The sequence below is a fragment of the Diabrotica virgifera genome, chromosome 9, assembly GCF_917563875.1.
Source record: "Diabrotica virgifera virgifera chromosome 9, PGI_DIABVI_V3a".
NCBI classification, from domain to species: domain Eukaryota; kingdom Metazoa; phylum Arthropoda; class Insecta; order Coleoptera; family Chrysomelidae; genus Diabrotica; species Diabrotica virgifera.
This window is the reverse complement of record NC_065451.1, coordinates 161884728-161905008: the sequence shown is the minus strand read 5'-3', so window position 1 is coordinate 161905008 and position 20281 is coordinate 161884728. Positions and strand designations below refer to the sequence as shown.

Genomic DNA, 20281 nt, shown 5'->3' with positions numbered 1-20281 from the left:
AATTTAGTTAGCATGAGACGATCTTGGTTTCCATGACGATGATTCAAAACGACTGTTATTGTCTGCCGATCTGACTTTCGAATATTATGTCAAAATAATTTTATTTCATCGAATTGTTGCGTTAATTTCATTAAAACAGGAACACAATAAGATACATTTGAAATAAAATAGTAAATAATATCTAAATATTAGTGTATTGCATGTATTATAATTATTTTAAGGCCATATTAAAATATCTAAACCCGTGCGGAAAAGTGAAACGCGTGCAGAAAAGTAAAACGCGTGCGGAAAAGTAAAACTTTCTAAACTAAAACGCGTGCGCGAGAGTAGACATTTTTGCACGCTCGTAGAAAAAATATTTTTTAGGAAATATTTTAAACTTTTTAGTTACGGTAATTACCATTTAATAAATGCATAACGTATGTTTACATGTACCTATTACATGGGCGGCAGATTCATTTTGAATGCCCGCAATTTTTGTAAAAGACATATCTCATATCTAAATCTAAATCTTTGTATGTGTAGTATGTGTGGTCCAAATTATATGCTTCTACCATTTAATGCACCATAATTCTTATATTATAATTTGCACGAATCTGCAGCACATAGGTACGTACATGTGAAGATATAATATTATGCATTTATTTAATTGTAATTAATATAAATAAAGAGTTCCAAATATTTCCTAAAAAATATTTTTACGCTCTTTTCAACGCCGGTATTACCTTTTTGAAAAATTAATATATACAGGGTGAAAGAATTGAAAAAATAAACAACATATTTAAAAAAAAAATCAGGAATACCCAACTTCTGGTCAACGTATACTTCCGGTTTAAGGGCACGATCTTATACATAAAAAAAGAACCTATATACCAAATTTGATTGAAATCGGACTTTTCGTTCAAAAGTTATCGTGCTATCAGTAAAATATATATAGTCGCCATTTTGAACGACCGCCTTTTTTGTAAAAGGCAAAATCTGAGATGGCCTCATATCTAAATTTGAACCTTTGTATGTGTAGTATATGTGGTCCAAATTATTTGTCTCTACCATTAAATGCACAATAATTCTTATAATATTTGCAGGAATTTGGCGCCTTATTTCATGGTAATTAACATAACTAAAAAGTTCAAAATATTCCCTAAAATATATTTTTATGCTCTTTTCAATGCCGGTATTACCTTTTTGAAAAATTAATACATACAGGGTGAAAGATAAAATAAAAAAAAACAACATATTTTTACATAAAAAATCAGAAAACACACCTCTTCTCGTAAACCGAATCTTTCGGTTCAGGAGCTCGATCTCTTACATCAAAAAAATAACCCATATCAAATTTGGTTGAAGTCGGACTTTTCGATTAAAAGTTATCGGGCTATTAGTCACATATGTATCGTCGCCATTTTGAATGCCCGGCAATTTTTAAAAGGTAAAATCTGAGATGACTTCATATCTAATTTTAAACCTTTATATTTGTAGTATATGTGGTACAAATCATATGTTTCTATCATTAAATGCACAATTCTTATAATATTTGCACGAATCTGCCGCACGAGTACATAACTAATTCAACATATCCCCGTATATCCGCTCCCAGCTCTTGGCCTATAATGGAAATTGACTTCTCATCCTACTAAATAGGAAGTAAGCCATAGGTATTTTCTTTCTACTAAATCTTCCATTGCATATACCTAGAGATGCATAGAAAAAAGTTACAGAACAACGTTTGCGAAATAATAATGGCGAAAATGGCCCAAAAATGCTGTGAGCGGCGAACTTTGAAAAATCATAGTTTGGAAACTATAAATCCTAAAGACTTCTACCAAAGAAGTCGTTTTAAAGAGAAAGGATGGAAGTTTTTGTCCTGTGAAGCAATGCCTATACATATATCCCCGTGGAAAAGAGTTATGGGACAGAAAAAAATTGTTTCCTTTCGAAGGTGATATTTCGATAGTAAATTTAATCTGGAACAATTTTTCTGTAGACGTGTTTGTACCAAAAGTGCATAGAAGTCACTCTAATGCACTCTGTGCCTAGGGACTAATTCAACCCTTTCTCAAAAAACGCACTCCTTTAAATGGTCGCACTCAGCTGTTTTTTCATATTTAGAGGTCCATTGACCATATGAAACAATAAAATGCCGTTAGCGTTGTAGGTCCATTCTAAAGTAGATAATCAATAGTCTAATACTGGAATTTAATAACAGATGACACGACTGACAGTTTTTAAAATTAAAATGAATAAATACCGTTTTCTATACCTACCCCATCTTTAAAATTTCTTACATTACATAGTCACACCGATTTATCCTACTTAGCGATAGTGCAGTGAAAAAGGTCAACAAGAGTAAAAAAAAGTGTTATAACTATAAAAACAAAAAAAAAGAGACCGGAATATGTATAAGCAAAATGCATTTTTTTGCATATTCACCTCTTATGTATAAACGAAACATACCATCACCATCAGATATTATCAAGACCAGTGATTCCCAACCGGGGGGCGATCGCCCCCTTGGGGGCGATTTGAGATTTTCAGGGGGGCGATAGAGCGAAGGGGGCGATATGGAGGGCAATAGAGAAAAGGGGGCGATAAGGTGGGCGATTAGCATCTGGGAAAAGAGAAATGGGTAATAGAGAAGAAAAAACAATACTTTCGATCGGATATCCATAGGATAATAAAAAGTAATTAAATGTACACCAATGCAGGTAATAATAACACAAACATCTCGTCTAGTAACAGAGGGCTATGAATCATGATACAATTTAATTATATAGGTAGCGATTTAAAGCTCGGTATCGAGCTTTCGTATTGGGCGAACATCCGCACAAAAGAGAAAGGGATAGAAGTGGGATAAGAATGATGAGAGTAGGTACCGACCCTGCCGATCTGACTCCAACAAAAAGTGTACGGCCAAAATTGTGGTCGTTTTGTCATCTATCTATCTGTTGCCCTTCATTTGTCCAAAGTTGAACGTAGGCCTCCCCCTTATTTTTCCACTCTTCTTCGTTCAGTGCTAATCCTGTCCATCTGGTCACAGCGTATCTTTTTGGGTCATTCGACCATCTCATCTGTGGTTTGCCCTTTCTTCTTTTACGGTCCCAAGGTCTCCAGTGGATTGTCGCTTCATTCCATCTTCCGTCTTTTTGTCTGTTGTTTTATCATGTTTTTAACTAGAGAGTAGCTGCATGTTTGTTTAGATCTTTCACTTTGGTTTTATTTCTGATCCATGTATTTCTATTTTTGTCACTTATCTTGATACCCAGCATCTTTCTTTCCATTGCCCTTTGGGTATTGGCCATTCTTTCCATATTTTCCTTCGTGAAGGTCCATGTCTGTGCTTCATATGTAAATATTGGTCTTGTCATAGATAAGGTAAATAAAATTAAAGCAAAATCAAAGAATGATGGAATATTTCGTACACTCTGACACGCTGTAAAGAAAATGATGAGATATTTAATACATTGCTACTACAGTACTACATACGGAAGTCCGCTGGCTTTCGAAAGGGAATTGCTTACGGCGGTTCTGCAGTCTCATGGATACTATTATCGAATTTCTGATAACTACTGACCCCACACTGAGTACAGCACTACAAGAGAAGCGAAATGACATCGCTTAACTATCAGATATTTCTGAAAAATTAAATGGAACGAATCTGGAATTACAAAGGAAGAACATAAATATGGCTAAAGCGAAGGGAGTAGTCGGAGCATTCATTGACAAATTATACAGAGAGGAGGTCTGACCAAATTCCCCAGAAATCATCATGTGGTTATTCTGAGGATCTTCAAACATATTGCCTCCACCTTGGAGGGGATTTGAGGTACATAGCTATTAACCAACATTGAGCCAGACATAAAGAAATTATGTGAGTATCACCAGGCCCAAGGGAGAAATTAACAATTATTACTAACCATGTTCACCAACACGTGGACAAAATGCAAGAGGCACAAAATCGAAATAGAGGGAAAATTATGAGAGAGATCTAGGTCCAGCAGTGGACAAGCGAAGATTGAATGATGACTTACCATGTATCATTTTACGAAATGTAAAAATAAATCAATATTGTACTGAATAACTTTTTGTTTCAATTTCATTGGGGAGGGGGGCGATTATAGTATTCACAACCGGTGAAACCTTTATTCATAAAGTCAAAAACCTGAGTAAAGGGTACAGAATGGGTAAAGAAATTATCTCTATAATATGCTATGCAGATAATGCCATACTTACTGCAAAGAGTGAAGATGACCGTCAGAGACTTTAATTGCAATTTAATAAAACAGCAAGGAAGTTCAACATGCCAATATAACCAAATACAATAAAAAGTATGGTAATCTCTATAGATCCAATAAGGTGCAAGCTGGAAGTGGACACCAAATTAATCCAGCAAGAAAGAGACCTGGGAGTACTAATGCACAAAGCACAGTTATGAAGATATAGTCTAAGAGCTAGTGAACCCTCCGACTAACGGTCGTCCTGTAAGGCTAAAAATTTTTCTAGTGATAATTCATAGCACACCAAGGCTAAAAACCATGACCTGGCAGGACTCAGCGGTGCACGTGTATCTACCAGGTGAATCGAAAAGTGCAAACTTAGGGGGTAAAATAAACTTTCTCCTGTAAAGTTTAAATTTAAGTATGTGTTTGAGTAAGTCATTTAGAAGAAATGTGTACAATGACAGGCGATTCTGAAGAGCATAAGACCTTGCCATGCGAGGGGAAAGATTAGGGGTTTTTCCTAAAATTATTCTTTTTGCATCGAACAATTTTTTTTAGGTTTTTTGAATCATTTCAAACAGAAAACGTCTTTAGTGATTTTTCTCTTAAGTTAATAGTTTTTGTTATATAAGCGATTGAAAATTTTAAAAATTGCGATATCGGCCATTTTTAACCCTAAATCGGACATTTATCTAAAAATTTCAATGTTGCCAAGGTACGTAGATATTCTTTAAACATATATTTATGAAATCCCAAAGAGTTTTTTGCAATAAAATATCGAAAACCCCTTTGTTTTTTTAATTGCTTATCAAGCGTGTGCGACAAGTGAGAACGTTTGAGTTTGCATAAATTCATTATCTCGAGAATGGGCAAATTTCAAGAGAAATCCTCAGACAGGTCGATTTTTATTTTTGAATTAGGACTTTTTAGCATATATATAATACTAGTGACGTCATCCATCTGGGCGTGATGACGTAATCGATGATTTTTTTAAATAAGAGTAGGGGTTGTATGATAGCTCATTTGAAAGGTTACTTAATTCTCTATTCAGTAATATAGACATTAACATAATTATTTATACAGGGTGTACAAAAAAAATTTTTCTTCTGTTTGTCAAATTTAATCAAAGTTAATTTAATAAAAAAAAATTTTTGTACACCCTGTCTAAATAATTATGTTAATGTTTATATTAGTGAATAGAAAATTCAATAACCTTTCAAATAAGCTATCACACAACCCCTACTCTCATTTAAAAAAATCATCGATTACGTCATCACGCTCAGATGGATGACGTCACTAGTATTATATATATGCCAATTTAAAAATAAAAGTCGACCTGTCTGAGGATTTCTCTTGAAATTTGCCCATTCTCGAGATAATGAATTTATGCAAACTCAAACGTCCTCACTTACACTACAGTGTCGCACCTGCTTGATTAGCAATTAAAAAAACAAAGGGGTTTTCGATATTTTATTGCAAAAAACTCTTCGGGATTTCATCAATCAATGTTTAAAGAATATCTACGTATCTTGGCAACATTGAAATTTTTAGATAAATGTCCGATTTAGGGTTAAAAATGGCCGATTTAGAAATTTTCAAAATTTTCAATCGCTTATATAACAAAAACTATTAACTTAAAAGAAAAATCACTAAAGACATTTTCTGTTTGGAATGATTCAAAAAACCTAAAAAAAATTGTTCGATGCAAAAAGAATAATTTTAGGAAAAACCCCTAATCTTTCCCCTCGCTTGGCAAGGTTTTATGCTCTTCAGAATTGCCTGTCATTGTACACATTTCTTCTGAATGACTTACTCAAACACATACTTAAATTTAAACCTTACAGGAGAAAGTTTATTTTACCCCCTAAATTTGCACTTTTCGATTCACCTGGTAGATACACGTGCACCACTGAAGCCTGCCAGGTCATGGTTTTTAGCCTTGGTGTGCTATGAATTATCACTAGAAAAATTTCTAGCCTTACAGGACGACCGTTAGTCGGAGGGTTCACTAGCTCTTAGACTAATACAGAAGCGGAAGTTGCCCAACAAATAAACAAAGCCAAAAAAAAATAGCAGGATATCTTAAACACACTATCTTGCGCAACACACATCTACGGACAGAAACAAAGGCCAATATTTATATAGTCGGAAAAATGAAAGAATACCCATGAACGAAGATATAAAACACGCTGTATTTTCCTGTCACCGTGTCACAAAGAAAATTGCCCAGGGCAAGTACATGTAATAATAATTATTACATGTATTTGTGCTGGTCAATTTTTTGTGTGACACGGTGTCAGGAAAATACAGCGTGTTTTATATGTTCGTTCATGGGTACTCTTTCATTTTTCCTACTTTAAGAGAGTAGTTACTTCAATAATTATGACTTACACTGCGGAAACAAGACCTGATACCACAAGGACAAAAAGACTGATGGAAACGTGTGAAATAAAAATAGTCCGTGATATCACAGGTAAATCATTATGGGACAGAAACATATGGAGAACATAAATGACTGGACACTGATCAGAAAAAAGAATCGTGTAGCCATATAAATTGAATGGAAGAAAGAAGACTGGTAAATATAGCATGAGACGCACCACCATATACAGCTGAAGGAGTTAGGAAGGCCAAGGAAGAGATGGAGTGAAAACCTGGATATCTGATGAGAAGGCATGCGAAGATGGAACAGGTGCTAGCCTATTAACCCTTATCCGGGCAACACATTTTACTTACGTAACCGGGCAACTCGGGTCCGTTGGACCCACCAGTTTTCTTGAATGTACTATTCATATTTACAGAATATTTCTAATATCCTTTTTTTAGTTTTTATTAAAGTTAAATTTAAATTGTCTAGATTAAAAAAGGTGCTACTGTAGAATGCGGTCTACCTCGAAAGTGCGATCTACCTGAAGTTAGTAGTACCTAGTCCAATAAAGGCATATAGCTCTCTAGAATCGCAATATTTCCAGTTCTCTATGCCCAGGACTTTTCCGGTTTCTTTATTTGTACACTTCACTATTTTGTTCACAATCTTTCGACCACAAACAAACAATAGGAATCAACAGGATCATCTACACTTTGACCAGAGGCCAACATTACTTTGTGCCCTTTGCTTTTTATTATGTCGCAGCAACGCATACGTTCTGTCAGTTGTGGTTGACTCTTCCAGTTAATTCCATCCTTAGTTTCAAAAATTACACACTCTGAAATCTGGAAAATTGTAGCTACACATTCTTCTTCATTATCACTCAATACTACTTGCTGATCATCCTCTTCACTTGCTTCCGAAAGATGATCTTCAATTTTAGAGTCACTTTCAATGCCACCTACTTCAGGAGATTCTTCGTCATCAGAATTCCATAAATTATTAGCAATATCTTGCAGTTCTGCAGCTGATAATGGTTTTCGGGACATTTTATTCGCACTATCTACTTTCACTGTAATTCAATATAATTTTAGGAGCTTTGTTGTCGACACTAACATCGATATCAAACGACTGATATCAGATGCATTATTTATTTCAAAATATGTATAGGTACCTTCATCATCATCATGGTGCTACAGCCCTTAGAGGGACTCGACCTTCTCAAGCGTTCTACGTCATTCTGTTCTGTCCCTTGCCTGCACTTTCCAGTTGCCGACTCAGATCTTCTCCGCATCTTGTGTTACCCCGTCCATCCACCTCAACTTTGGTCTACCCCGTCTTCTCATTCCCACGGGTTGAGCTGCTAGAATCCTTTTTATCATGTTCGATTCAGGGGCTCGGGCTACATGTCCTGCCCACTGCAGGCGATTTCGCTTAATTATAGTGATAATATCTTTTCCACCAAACGTTTGCTTGTAGATATTCTGCAGTTCAAAGTTATATCTACGCCTCCATAGGTACCTACCTAACAATATTATTGCATTCCAACAATGATTATCAGTTCCTAAAATTCATTTAGGGTAGATATAACAGGTAGTGTAAGCATCTATTTGATGTTCACATCAAAGAGATGTCTACATTGTTTGTACTCGTTTAGACTTTATTATTAGATTTCCGGAATCATAAAAGTCGTTAAGATAATTCACAAAAACGTTACCTGACTGCCAGATTAACTTCTTTAACAAAGATTTAGACTTTAGGTATAAATACAAATAGGGCCCGACGGGCCCGTGTTGCCCCTTTACGTGAAAAAAATTCTTTCGACGCAATAATTTCAAAAATGATAATAAATATTTTGAATACCTCATGACTATGTTGAAGGAAATATACTTCTAAACAAATTCAGTGATGCATACATTTTTTTTATCAGTTTATTATAAAAGAATTGGCGTCTCGGGCTCGTTGGACACATCTTGCCCGGATAAGGGTTAAGGAAGCAGGAAGAAGAAGAAGATTAATAACAAATTTGGATTAGTGATTTCTCTAAAAAGTAATGTAATTACCTGGGTAAAAAACTTCGCCGCCATTGTGCTTCCAAACGACAAGTCTGTAGTCATCTTCACAAGTCATATACACCTTTTTGCCAACATCAGTGGTAATCTTAGTTGTCTTATAACTATCGTAATCATCATAGTAATAATCAGTGTAGTCATCCCAACAAACACTGAAAGGTATGAGCAGCCCTAGCACTGCAGATTTGATCAAATATTGCATTTTAGCTAATGATATTTATACACATATTTTAACAACAAGTTTGTTATTTAATTAAGAGAATACAAAATATTCGTCGTGATGGCTAAGAGGTCACAGCAGATTGTTTGTAATTGGTGAGACACATGGGCGCCGTCAGGATTATTTTCAGGCGGGTACCTTGAAGCGGCTAGCTCATCCTTCTTCAAGTTGAAACCCCTCAGGGGTGTTGTTCGGCATAAACTAATTAATATGAAGAAATTAGGAATTAAAAAAAAGACTAAGTTTTCACTCTAATGGCATATAGAACATCCCACCAGAATGAAAACAATGGGAACCTTCTCTGGTTACACCTCCGAGGCTTCTACAATTTGCAAGCCATACGGATGCTGAGACTAAGGAAGATGAGGGAATGGTTATTCATTTTTAAATTAGGAATTATTGACGGAACAAAAAGTTTTCCATACATATTCTTTATTCAACTGTTAGATACTTAATTACATCTTATTGCTTATATTCATCATGTAACCAAATTAATAATTGACAACTTAAAAATTAATATCAGCGAATCAGGGATCGATGTTTAAGCCAAGAAAGAAACTATGGATTTAACTGAACTTTTCCAGGAGTTCCCGTTGTTGTGGACGCTAGTCGACAGTTGTTCGGCCGACTTCTCCTCCTTCTTTGGTGTGAGTCAGTTAAGTTTTCTCAGGTGATGTTCTTGACGTTCGACCGGCTTTTCCTTTGCTGATTTGACTGTTGCAGCACCCTAGGGTGGTCTTCGGCTGGTTTTAAGATTTAACTTCGGAGGTTGCCATAAAGCTGGTTGGAAACGGTTCTAAGTGGTCCCAAATGGCCAGGTTGGCAAGAGGACCTGGCCACGAAATAATTCTAAATTATATATTAGGTATGCATTTTCTCTATAGAGAAAGAATTGGAAAATAATTTGTATCGAGTACTCATCCTAAAAGAAGGCTCTCTTTTTGGTGGGGCTTTCAACGCCATGTGACAGCGCCGAAGCAGATATAGTCACTGAGTAGAATACGAGGGGACTTTAGAAACTAGTCAGAGCATTTATATAAGATAGAAATAAGAAAATATAGAATCGGAGGAATAAAAGTGAAAATTAAGAAAGGAAATTATTGTAAACGAAAATTAAATACCATGGGCCGAAAATAACTGAAAGTGCTTAAAAGTATATAAAAAACAACGATGTGACGTTTGAAACGTTACAACCTCTGCGTCTGCACATTATAATATGACATCTACTATTTTTCCAGATATAGCCATACACCTCATACTCCCTCTAAGGGGAAATTGACTCATCCCAGATATCTACGGTATCAAAAGGATTGAGCTCTGGTGGGTCTCTTTCCGTATTATCGAGCCCTAGGTGACTTGGTATAGAGTTGTATCTCCCAAAAATTTTCGTACACATCTGACAGTCGAGAGTATTACAGCTTTCTGCATGGAATATAAAGATTTTCATTCAGACCCAGCTTTATTATCGTCGGTCTATTTTTTAAAGGTCGTAACTCCTCAAAAATCATATTTTTACATTTTAGTGTAAATTGCTACTTTCAGCTGATCTCTACACGTCCAGAAGAAGCCGTAACTCCGAAAAAATTATAAAACCATTAAATAGCAATTATCAAAAAAACTATAGAAATCACCATCTGGTCTAAATTTTCATATGCCCTAACTCCAATGCGTGCACGTGTTTTTCTATAGTCGATGTTGTTGAAAATGTCGTATCTCCTCAGAAAATTTAAGATTCTAGCCAGAAAAAGTCGTAACTCCTGCAATTAAATATTAAAATGAGAAAATGTATTATTTTTTTATTGGAAACTATACAAATATGCTTTTCTATTGACAACATAAGTAAAACTATCCACAAAAATTAATCTAATAAATTTTTTTAGTTTTTTGCTTCTCCTGTAAAATTAGCATTTTTGGAGTTACGACCTTTGAAAAATAGACCGACCTAATTAAATTTTTTTAATTTTTTGCTTCTCCTGTAAAATTAGCATTTTTGGAGTTACGACCTTTGAAAAATAGACCGACGTTATGTTTTATAGAATAAATTTTTCGTCATTCTTCGAAATGACTCCAGTAGTAGAGATTTTAATAGGTATTGTCTGGATACTTCGCATTCTCCATTGTCTTCGGAATGAGTCCAGTAGTAGAGATTTTAATAGGTATTGTCTGGATACTTCGCATTCTCCATTGTCTTCTTATTTGAATTTCCAGATCTCTGTACTTGGCGATATTTCAGTACGTAGATTAGGGTTGTTAGGAATCGCCACATCAATGAGCGTTGTTCGTTAATCCGTTAATTTATTGACTAATACGAGATCTGGTCTATTATGTGCCAGTGTTTGATCTGTGAGCACAGTGCGGTCCCAGTATAGCTTGTAGTTGTCATTCTCAAGCATACTCTCGGGAACGTATTGATAATATGGGAGATGGTATGTTTGGAGAAGTCCCAGCTTGATAGCTATCTCTTGGCAGCCCCCTGTGAGATGTTGGATGGTTTCTTGGGCTTGAAATTCCTATCTGAATTTGTCGTTTTGGACATAAAGGTCTTTGGCGATATATTTCGGGTAATTTTTGTTTGGTATAACCTGATCCGGAATAGCCAGTTATGAACCTTTATATAAAAAGCATATGTGAACAACTAGAGGAACATCTAGGCTGACCGCCAAGAATCTAGAGAACTTTTCTCCAAAGTCAAATATCTAGCGAGAGAATTCAAACCACAGACACAGATCATCAAAGATAATAGTGGAAATACCATAACAAACCCAGACGGTATCGCAGAGGTTTGGAAAAAATATTGTGAAATACTATTCTCTAACAACGACCCAGACCATAATACAGAGAAAAGAAGTTATGAAAAAGAACCTCAAATATTGAAATCTGAAATTGAGTCGGCAATAAAAAAGCTAAAATGTAGAAGATCACAAGGAGAGGATGGAATAACAGCTGAAATACTCAAAGAAATGGGAGAATTAGGGACGGAAGTAATGCTTAGAATTTGCAATGAGATCTGGAATACCGGAAAGTGGCCAAATGACTGGGATAAACTCACGTTTATTCCCATATAAAAAAAAGGTTCTCCGACAGATTGCAGTAATTACCGTACTTTAGCGTTGATACCTCACGCGAGCAAAGTACTTCTAACAATAATCAATGAAAGATTAAAATCCATTCTCTTACCGCAAATTCCACAAGAACAATGCGGATTCGTCCCAGGCAGGGGAACAAGAGAACACATTCTTAATATTCGTCAAATTATCGAAAAATCTCGAGAGTTTAACATAGAAACATATTTTTGCTTTGTTGACTACTCCAAGGCCTTCGATAACGTAAAATGGGATAAAATTTGGCATATACTTAGAGAAATGGGTACGCCAGAACATCTAATCTATCTATTACAAGCACTTTATGTAAATAACACCGCTAATGTAAGAGTTAATAATGTGGTTTCGAAAAATTTCAAATTAAAATCTGGAGTGCGGCAGGGATGTATAATATCCCCATTCTATTCAATATATAAAGTGAACACATTATGCGTCAAGTTTTTGAGGAATGGCAAGGTGAAGCAACGATAGGAGGAAGAAAAATAAAAAACCTACGTTATGCTGATGGCACTGTTATATTGGCGTCTTCACCAGAAGAACTGGAAGAAATTATGAATAGGCTAGGAACGGTGAGTACAGAATATGGTTTGAAAATAAATATACAGAAAACCAAAGTAATGATCATCGATAGAATCAGAAACAACCAACCGGAGATAAGAGACTTGGCAGGTTACGAAGTGGTCAGACAATTTAATTACTTAGGCTCCGTTATTACTAACAGTGGAGGATGCGAAGACGAGATCCGTAGGCGCATCATAATGGTCAGATCGGCAACAGCCAAACTCACAAAAATATGGAAGAATACTGACATTACAAAAAAAAACAAAATTACGCCTTGTTCGAGCGTTAATATTTCCTATCGCCACCTACGCTTCAAAGACTTGGACCATCAAAAAAGCAGATTCAAAACGTATAATGGCATTTGAAATGTGGGTTTACCGGAGAATGTTGCGCATACCATGGACCGCACATCGCACAAATAATTCAATATTAGCCGAACTTAAAAAAAACTAGACTCAGCACAACTATCAAACAAAATATACTGAGATATTTTGGACATATAACTAGAAGAAGGGAAGGCATGGAACGAATGATAGTTGAAGGCAACGTAGAGGGCAGAAGATCCAGAGGAAGATCTCCATTACGATGGTCGGACCAAATAAGGGACATGACTGGTTACTCGTTCTCCGAAGCAAAACAACACGCACAGGAGAGAGAGAGGATTGGATAGAAATGGTCAAACGACTTACATGACGCCACTACATCCTTACGAATGAGAACAGATAGAGGAGGAGAATAACCTGATCCTGAATAGCCAGTAATGAACCTTCCGTTTCTGGAAACATCTTTCTGATGTCAGCCAATAGTTCGACGCTGTATTGTCAACATAATTTTGGCTGACCTCATTGGGATGTTGTCCGTGCGGAAGTTTACTTATCCAGGTGCGCATTTTTTCTTCCTTAGTAAGGTGGTTTTTGCGCATTCCTGGTTCTCTCTGTTTGATCGGTGTTGTGGCATTTACTGCGCAGATAACGCGATGTAGAGTGGATGTCTCAGTCTGCATCTGAAAATAAGTTCTTAAATTAGCAATTCGTTTATCTAATTGCTCACCTATATCCATAAGTCCTCCTCCTCCTAAATTTCGTGGTAATGTTGTTTTTCCTAATGCACTTTGAGGACGGTGTTTTTGTGCCTTTTTAAGGGGTGTTCTTATGAGGGAGTAGAGCGACCAGAAACAAGTCCATATTGTTGTGTTGGAATAACATGTTCTTGGAGAAAGAATTTAGTCATCTCCTCGGAAATAATGGCTTCCATGACTTTGCTTACTACTAGCAGCAAGCTAATCCAACGATAATTGTACTTTCATTATCTTAATTTAATCCCCCCATTGAACCCTATCTACAGTTACGTCATTCTTGATCTTAAAATTTTTCTGTACAAAAAAATATTTTTAAATAGTTAGTATGCCGTTTATTCTTGCAGCGATGGCTTTTATTTTCATCCCTATTTATCCGAATTTTGATTATCCTTATTTAGTCCCCCCATTTTCAACCCTATTTACAGTTGCGTTATTCTTCATCTGAAACAAGGTCCAAAATGGTGCGTATTTCAATAACGACGCAACTACCCTGTAGTGGCTCAGCACATAGTTACAGTTCTGTCGCTTTTTTATGATCTGTACACAGTATTTTAGAAGTTCAGTACGCAATAAAGAGGAATTGACAAAATTTGCAGTTACGTCATTATTATTCCGTGGTAGGGGAGCAAAGTATGCTAAATTTGCAGTCACCCAACCGTTATAGGGACCTATTGGGTTGTGATTATTAGATCCTAAAACCAAAAAAAAGTAAAATTTTCCATGTTAGTGGGATTTTCCATTTTTTAATTTAATTTTCCATTTCCAACAATCGTTTTTTCCGATTATAGTGCCATCTATCCATAATTCGAAAAAATGTCTCAAATAAAAGTTGCTTATTTTTAAGTAGAGAATCCAAATCAGCAATAAAAATTTTAAAATCTTAAATGTGACCCCCCACCCCATTTCCGTGGGGGGTCGTGTTTGGCACCATTCGATAGATTTTTCAAAAACATTTTGAAAATGTATATTGCAATTTTTCGATCTGATGTTCATTTCGCGAAATACCGAAGGATTTCTATTTAAAATTTTAAATTTATCCCCACCCCTCTACGTGGAGTTGTGATTGGTATCATGCGATATATTTTATAAAAATATTAAAAACGTATTTTTTAGTTTTTCGATCTGATGTTTATTTCTCGAAATATTCGCTTTTTTTTGTGAAATTTTTGACTTACCCATTTCCTTACGCCCCGCTCAAATCGTTAGATTTTTAAAATATACCCTCTTTTGCATGTACTTAACTTACGTTATCTTAATTTGATAATTTCGAGTATTTTTAAGGATAGATGTTTTTTCGGGCCCCCCTTAACGAACTTCCCTGTGTTAAGAACCAATATATGGTAGATGTACATCTGCAGGGTACCAGGTTTCTCGCCATATGATAATCTGACGCGCTCGAGTAACTGCCAAAATCCCCGCTTGGGCTCCCCTACCATTACATATCATAGGGTAGACAGCTCAAATAAAAAAATAGTAAGCTACCATTTTACATTACACCACGAAGAAATAAAATTTATTTATTTGACGTTTCAATTTTGTGTTGACTTTGAGTTGCGTCAAACGAGAACAAATATATTTAAAGTAGAATTGTGACGTGACAATGTCTACTTTGAGGTCAGATACCTCGAATGTGGTTAACGAATACAGAAAAGCTGTTTATATTACTAAATAGAGAATTGAATACCCTTTCAAATGAGCTACCACACGATATTTCCTATTTAAAAATAAGGTGTTGGGGACGTGGAAGGGAGGGGGTTGACAAATGACAGATGTATGTATCGTAAAAATGTGTCCTCTTTAGAACAAAAATCGACCTGTTTTGGCATTTCCTTAAAATCTAATAACTACTGCCAAATATCGAAGTGGACTCTTTTCTTTGGTCCACCCTGTATGTATTTTTTCTATGTACTTTCTATCCGGTCAGGGAGGTGCAAGTGAAACCCCTATACATCCCTCTGCCGGCGCCTATGATTGGTGAGATAAATGATATCTGTGTTTAAAATAATTCCTTTTATTTTTGTTTAGTCCAATTTTCAAATTACTATATTGATAAGAAAACATAAATTTCGTTATCTGTAATAATTAGAGAGCGGAATATATGCAACACAACATTACCAAAATATGCGCATGTATATGCATTATTTTACTACAAATATGCAGGTATTTTTTCTAAATTTGTCTAAATATGCAAATGCATATTAAAAATACTCAAAAATAAAACAATATATTAAGTCGTAAGATCTTCAGAAAAGTTGCCTTCAAAAATACGTACAACTTTCCTCAAACAATCGAAGCCCTCATCTTTTTCTAAAACATTTTTTAATTTATTTCTAATTGTAATCCCTGTATTTCCGGGAATTTTTTGACAATGAGAAGAAAAAGTGTTAACAAGATTAACCGAATCACTTAATTGTAAATTCCTTTGTTCTAATGACTTTATTAGATCTGGTAAAAAACTAAAATTAACTTTTATGAACATAAGTTCTTTAGCAATTTGTACGTTACTTAAAGAACAAAGTACGTTACTTAAGCTGAAGAACAAAAGCGGAATTGTCTACAATTTGATGGATTTTTGTATTTTGATGCGTCTCTCTATGTCCGTCTTTATAGAAGTAAAAGCGAATTTGTCGAATAAAAACACTCTTTCCAGAAAAATTTCTTTTGTGGGACATGATGCTTTTCTTTGTCAGTTCCTCATTTAAAAAATGAAATGTGAAAATGAATGTAACTAACGATTTTGGAACAGGCCTTGCAAAATACTTTGTCTCCACTTAGCTCTAACTCGGGAAAACACTTTATCCAAGCACTTTTTTGAATGGTAGACATATTTAAATTTAATATATACCAATCACTTCATAAACACTAAATACGATACAACGTTTACTTTAAACAAATGTTGGCCGGAAACTCACAAAATAATTATTAGACCCTTAAAAGCAGGTAGGTACCTACGACTTGCTACGCTAATAAAATAATATTTTTCTGGGAACACCCATAATTGTTAAACTCAGGTAGTAATGGGAAAGTCCAGATGAGCGATAGATAGATAAATAACGAGCTCGTTCATATCGAAGTTATAAAATTCCAACTAAGAGAGGACAATTTTAAACTTTTATATAATTTATTTTTAAAATATGCAAAATAAATCGTGTTTAGCTTAAATATGCAATGTTGTGTTTGTTGTCTGAAAATATGCAATATATGCATCTATATACACTTTGCATATATTCCGCTCTCTAGTAATAATGTTTATAATAGGTTTGTTCTAGCATCAGTTTCAAACGGTTTGAAACCATGAGCGAATAGTCGACCAGTGAGAGTAGAGGGGATAGCACTGGTGACTGTATTATGTTCTCTCACTGACCAACTGTTTGCTGACGGTTTCTGACTACTTTGACTGTTTGCTAGAACAAACCTATTATTTGACTAATACGACCTACAGTCCGTACAATATACATACCGTTGCACGTCATTATCTACGTCAGAGATCTGTTGATATTGTTGCCCAATTACAAAAAATTCGTAAATTCATTTTAAACCAAATATATCACATAATTATTGCGGAAGTGGATTATCCAACAAAGCAAATTAATATTCAATGTAAATAAATAAAAAGATTAGAAATAGAAAACAAGAATTAAGTTATAATCTTACGTTAAAATAAACTATAATAAAACAAATACTTATAGTAAAGGATAAAAACAAATCTCAAAGTCATCACACCAACTGTCAAAAAATGTTACCAATTTATGCCAAAATATCACCTTAATTCGATCGCAGTTAGAGTGTAATCCGAACAAGTGTGTTTCATAAAAACGCTTTATATTTCACTTAAGCAAATTAAATGAAACCAGTTAGGACAGTGGTTTCCAACCTTCTTGTACCTGCGCCCCCCTTTAAAAAAATAAAAGTGTTGCGCCCCCTTAATTTTTCTAACAATGTCTTTCACAAATACTCAACTCAATCTTGAAACATCTGCTTTAATGTGCTATCACTAGATAAGTCTATTATCATTTCCTACTCTCCTGTCCTAAGGCCAAAATCATCATAATATTTTTCAATCACAAACAAGTATCTAATCCATTCATATTTGAACATGTAAGATGTACCTAATTTTAATAGTGGGAAACATATCAAAGTTTTTATTTTTTAAACTTATTATCCACAGTTACAATTTTTTCATAAATTCAGTAATCACTCTTTGCGTAACATCATGAATTTGAGGCCTGAGGCCCTTGCATTGATTTATTTAGAGTAGGTACTGAATCTTTGAAAAATATCAACTAAATAGACGTTTTACAAGGAATTTTGTGTTATAAAACAAGTTTGCTTCATCTCTATTATTATCAGTAAGGAATATGGCGATCTCATTTTTTAGCTCAAACACCCTTTGAAGTACTTTGGCACGAGAAAGCTAACGTACCCCACATTAATATAGAAGTGATCTATATTCTGAACCCATGTCATCACACAATTTTGCGAAAAGCTTTCCTCTTAATGGGCTATTTTTGATAAAATTTACTAAAAAAATAAAACTCATAATGCATAAATCAAATACTGTTAGTAGATCTTCACCCACATCTCTTAAAATAAGTGATTTTCTATAAATCATGGAATTCGTCCAAACTGCAGGAGGAGCCAGCCACCTTTCGAACTAGTGCCTGTAGATCAGCATTTTTTCCTGCCATAAATGGAGCTCCATCTGCGGATAGTCCAACAGTTCTCCCAATGTTATTTTCATTAAAAAATTATCGATGATATTAAAATTAATTCACTTGCTGTAGTATAGGCTTCAATAGGTTCACAGAATAACACGTCTTCTCTAACATCAGTTTCCACAACGTATCTTACATGTGTTATCAAGTGTGCCTCCTTAAGAACATCAGTTGCCTCATCTACTTGCAGCGCGAAAGAAGATAGTTTTAGTTTTTCTATCAATTGATCTTAAACTTCTTCAGATATGTATATCGGGTATTCGTCTTGCCACCTATTATCTGCTATTATCTGCAAGTGGAATGATTTTAAGTTGATCAGCATATATGATTCACCGAGCATCGTAGCTATTATGTAATAGCTGCAGGTAGCATTAGATAGCAGATAGCAGCTAGATTCATTTTTTTGGACACCTATTCGACTTTTTTGGTTTGTATTCGAAAATGATATTTTGGAAACAGCTGCATGCCCCCCTGTAACAGTTTCGTCTTCCCTAGGGGTCGCACCTCACAGGTTAGAAACCACAGAGTTAGGGTATGTTTCTTTAAATTTACTATAAACAGAAATCTTCCAACATTATTTCTACGCGTATATAATAAAATATGTCTAGTGGCTGTAATTCCAGTGTACATAATCGGCTAAATGATTCTAAAAAGGAACAGACCTACCACTTAAAATATTTCGTGCTGGTCTTTCGTGTCGTATTTCGTATTGTGTGGTACCTCCGCAAACAGTTTCATACCTGTGATTTTCGGTCTCGCTGCAGTTAGCTCTCTGTGGGTTTCCTGGATGCAGAATACCTCACATTTCGTGTTTTTGTAGAATTCTGATAAGATGTCTTGTTTTGCTGTAGTGATGCCCTCAATATTTGAGGCGCTCAGAACAACAGTGGCGTAACCCACATCTCACAATTTTACCAAAACGCTCTTATTACATTAAAGTTATGCATTATTTATATATTTTCAGATGCAGAGTGACTCAAGCAACAAATGCTTGAGCTAACCTGCACCTGAAATTACTTAAATAAGGGATAACTTTAATGCAATTAAAGCGTTTTGGTAAAATTGTGGGATGTGGTTAGGCCACTGTTAATCTGAGTGCCTCATTTATGCTCGCTACTGTCAGTGTTGGCTCTGAGAAGAACCATTGTGGCTTGATATTTGCCATTAGATTTGGTTTGGTCCTGTATTAGAAAGATTAGCCATATACTAGTAGACTGGAAGCATTTGAAATGTGGTACTGTAGAAGGATTTTGAAAATACCATGAATCTAACGAGTTACGAATAAAGAAGCACTTTGAACCGATCAAATTTACAGATCATATAAAGAATACAAAATCAAAGTAATTTGTGAAGCGGTAACGATTAATTTTATTAAAAAATAACAGGGACCAACAATATTTTGAGCGTAACTCACTTACTTTTAATGTTAGAATTTTTTTTTTAAATCAAAAATAAACCTTTTTTTAAGCACTTTAAAAAAGTTGTAATGAGTTTTCCCCGAGAAGCGATCCGTTTTTTGGTTATTTCACGTTGAAAAATTCGATTTGAAATTTGACGAAGAAGAACCTACTTCTCACTAGCTACAACTCTGCTTCTACTGGTTGAAAGAAGAAGACTTCGTGTGCTAAGAAGTATACAGGAGGAGACAGTTATGGGTTCCCGAGTTATCCAGGCAGCACAAGATTGATCGCCTAAATCGGTGTCTTCACCACCAAAACTGGAACATTGGGAATTGACAAAATGTGCTTTTTTTAGAAAAAGTCAGGATTTGTGTGAAATCAGATGACCCATGAAATTGTGTACGTAGAGGTCGAGGAAGACAAGCAAGAACGAAAACTGTCAGATCTGTTCACAAATATACAAGGGAAAGTTTAATGTTCTGGAGAGGAATTGTGATTGTTAAAAAAACTCCTTAAATTTTCATCCAATCAACTTTAACTGCTCACAGG

The 20281-nt window shown here is 35.2% G+C and overlaps 1 protein-coding gene across 1 annotated transcript in view; it reads right to left on the bottom strand.

Moving 5' to 3' along the window:
- The window catches only part of LOC126892825 (uncharacterized), a 56867-nt gene extending 47952 nt beyond the window's left edge, over positions 1-8915 (bottom strand). The window contains exon 1 of the mRNA XM_050662561.1: positions 8649-8915. Within this exon, the coding sequence (XP_050518518.1) occupies positions 8649-8859 (211 nt within the window). The 5' untranslated portion in view covers positions 8860-8915. The remainder of the gene's footprint in view (positions 1-8648) is intronic.
- Positions 8916-20281: the final 11366 nt, after the last annotated feature.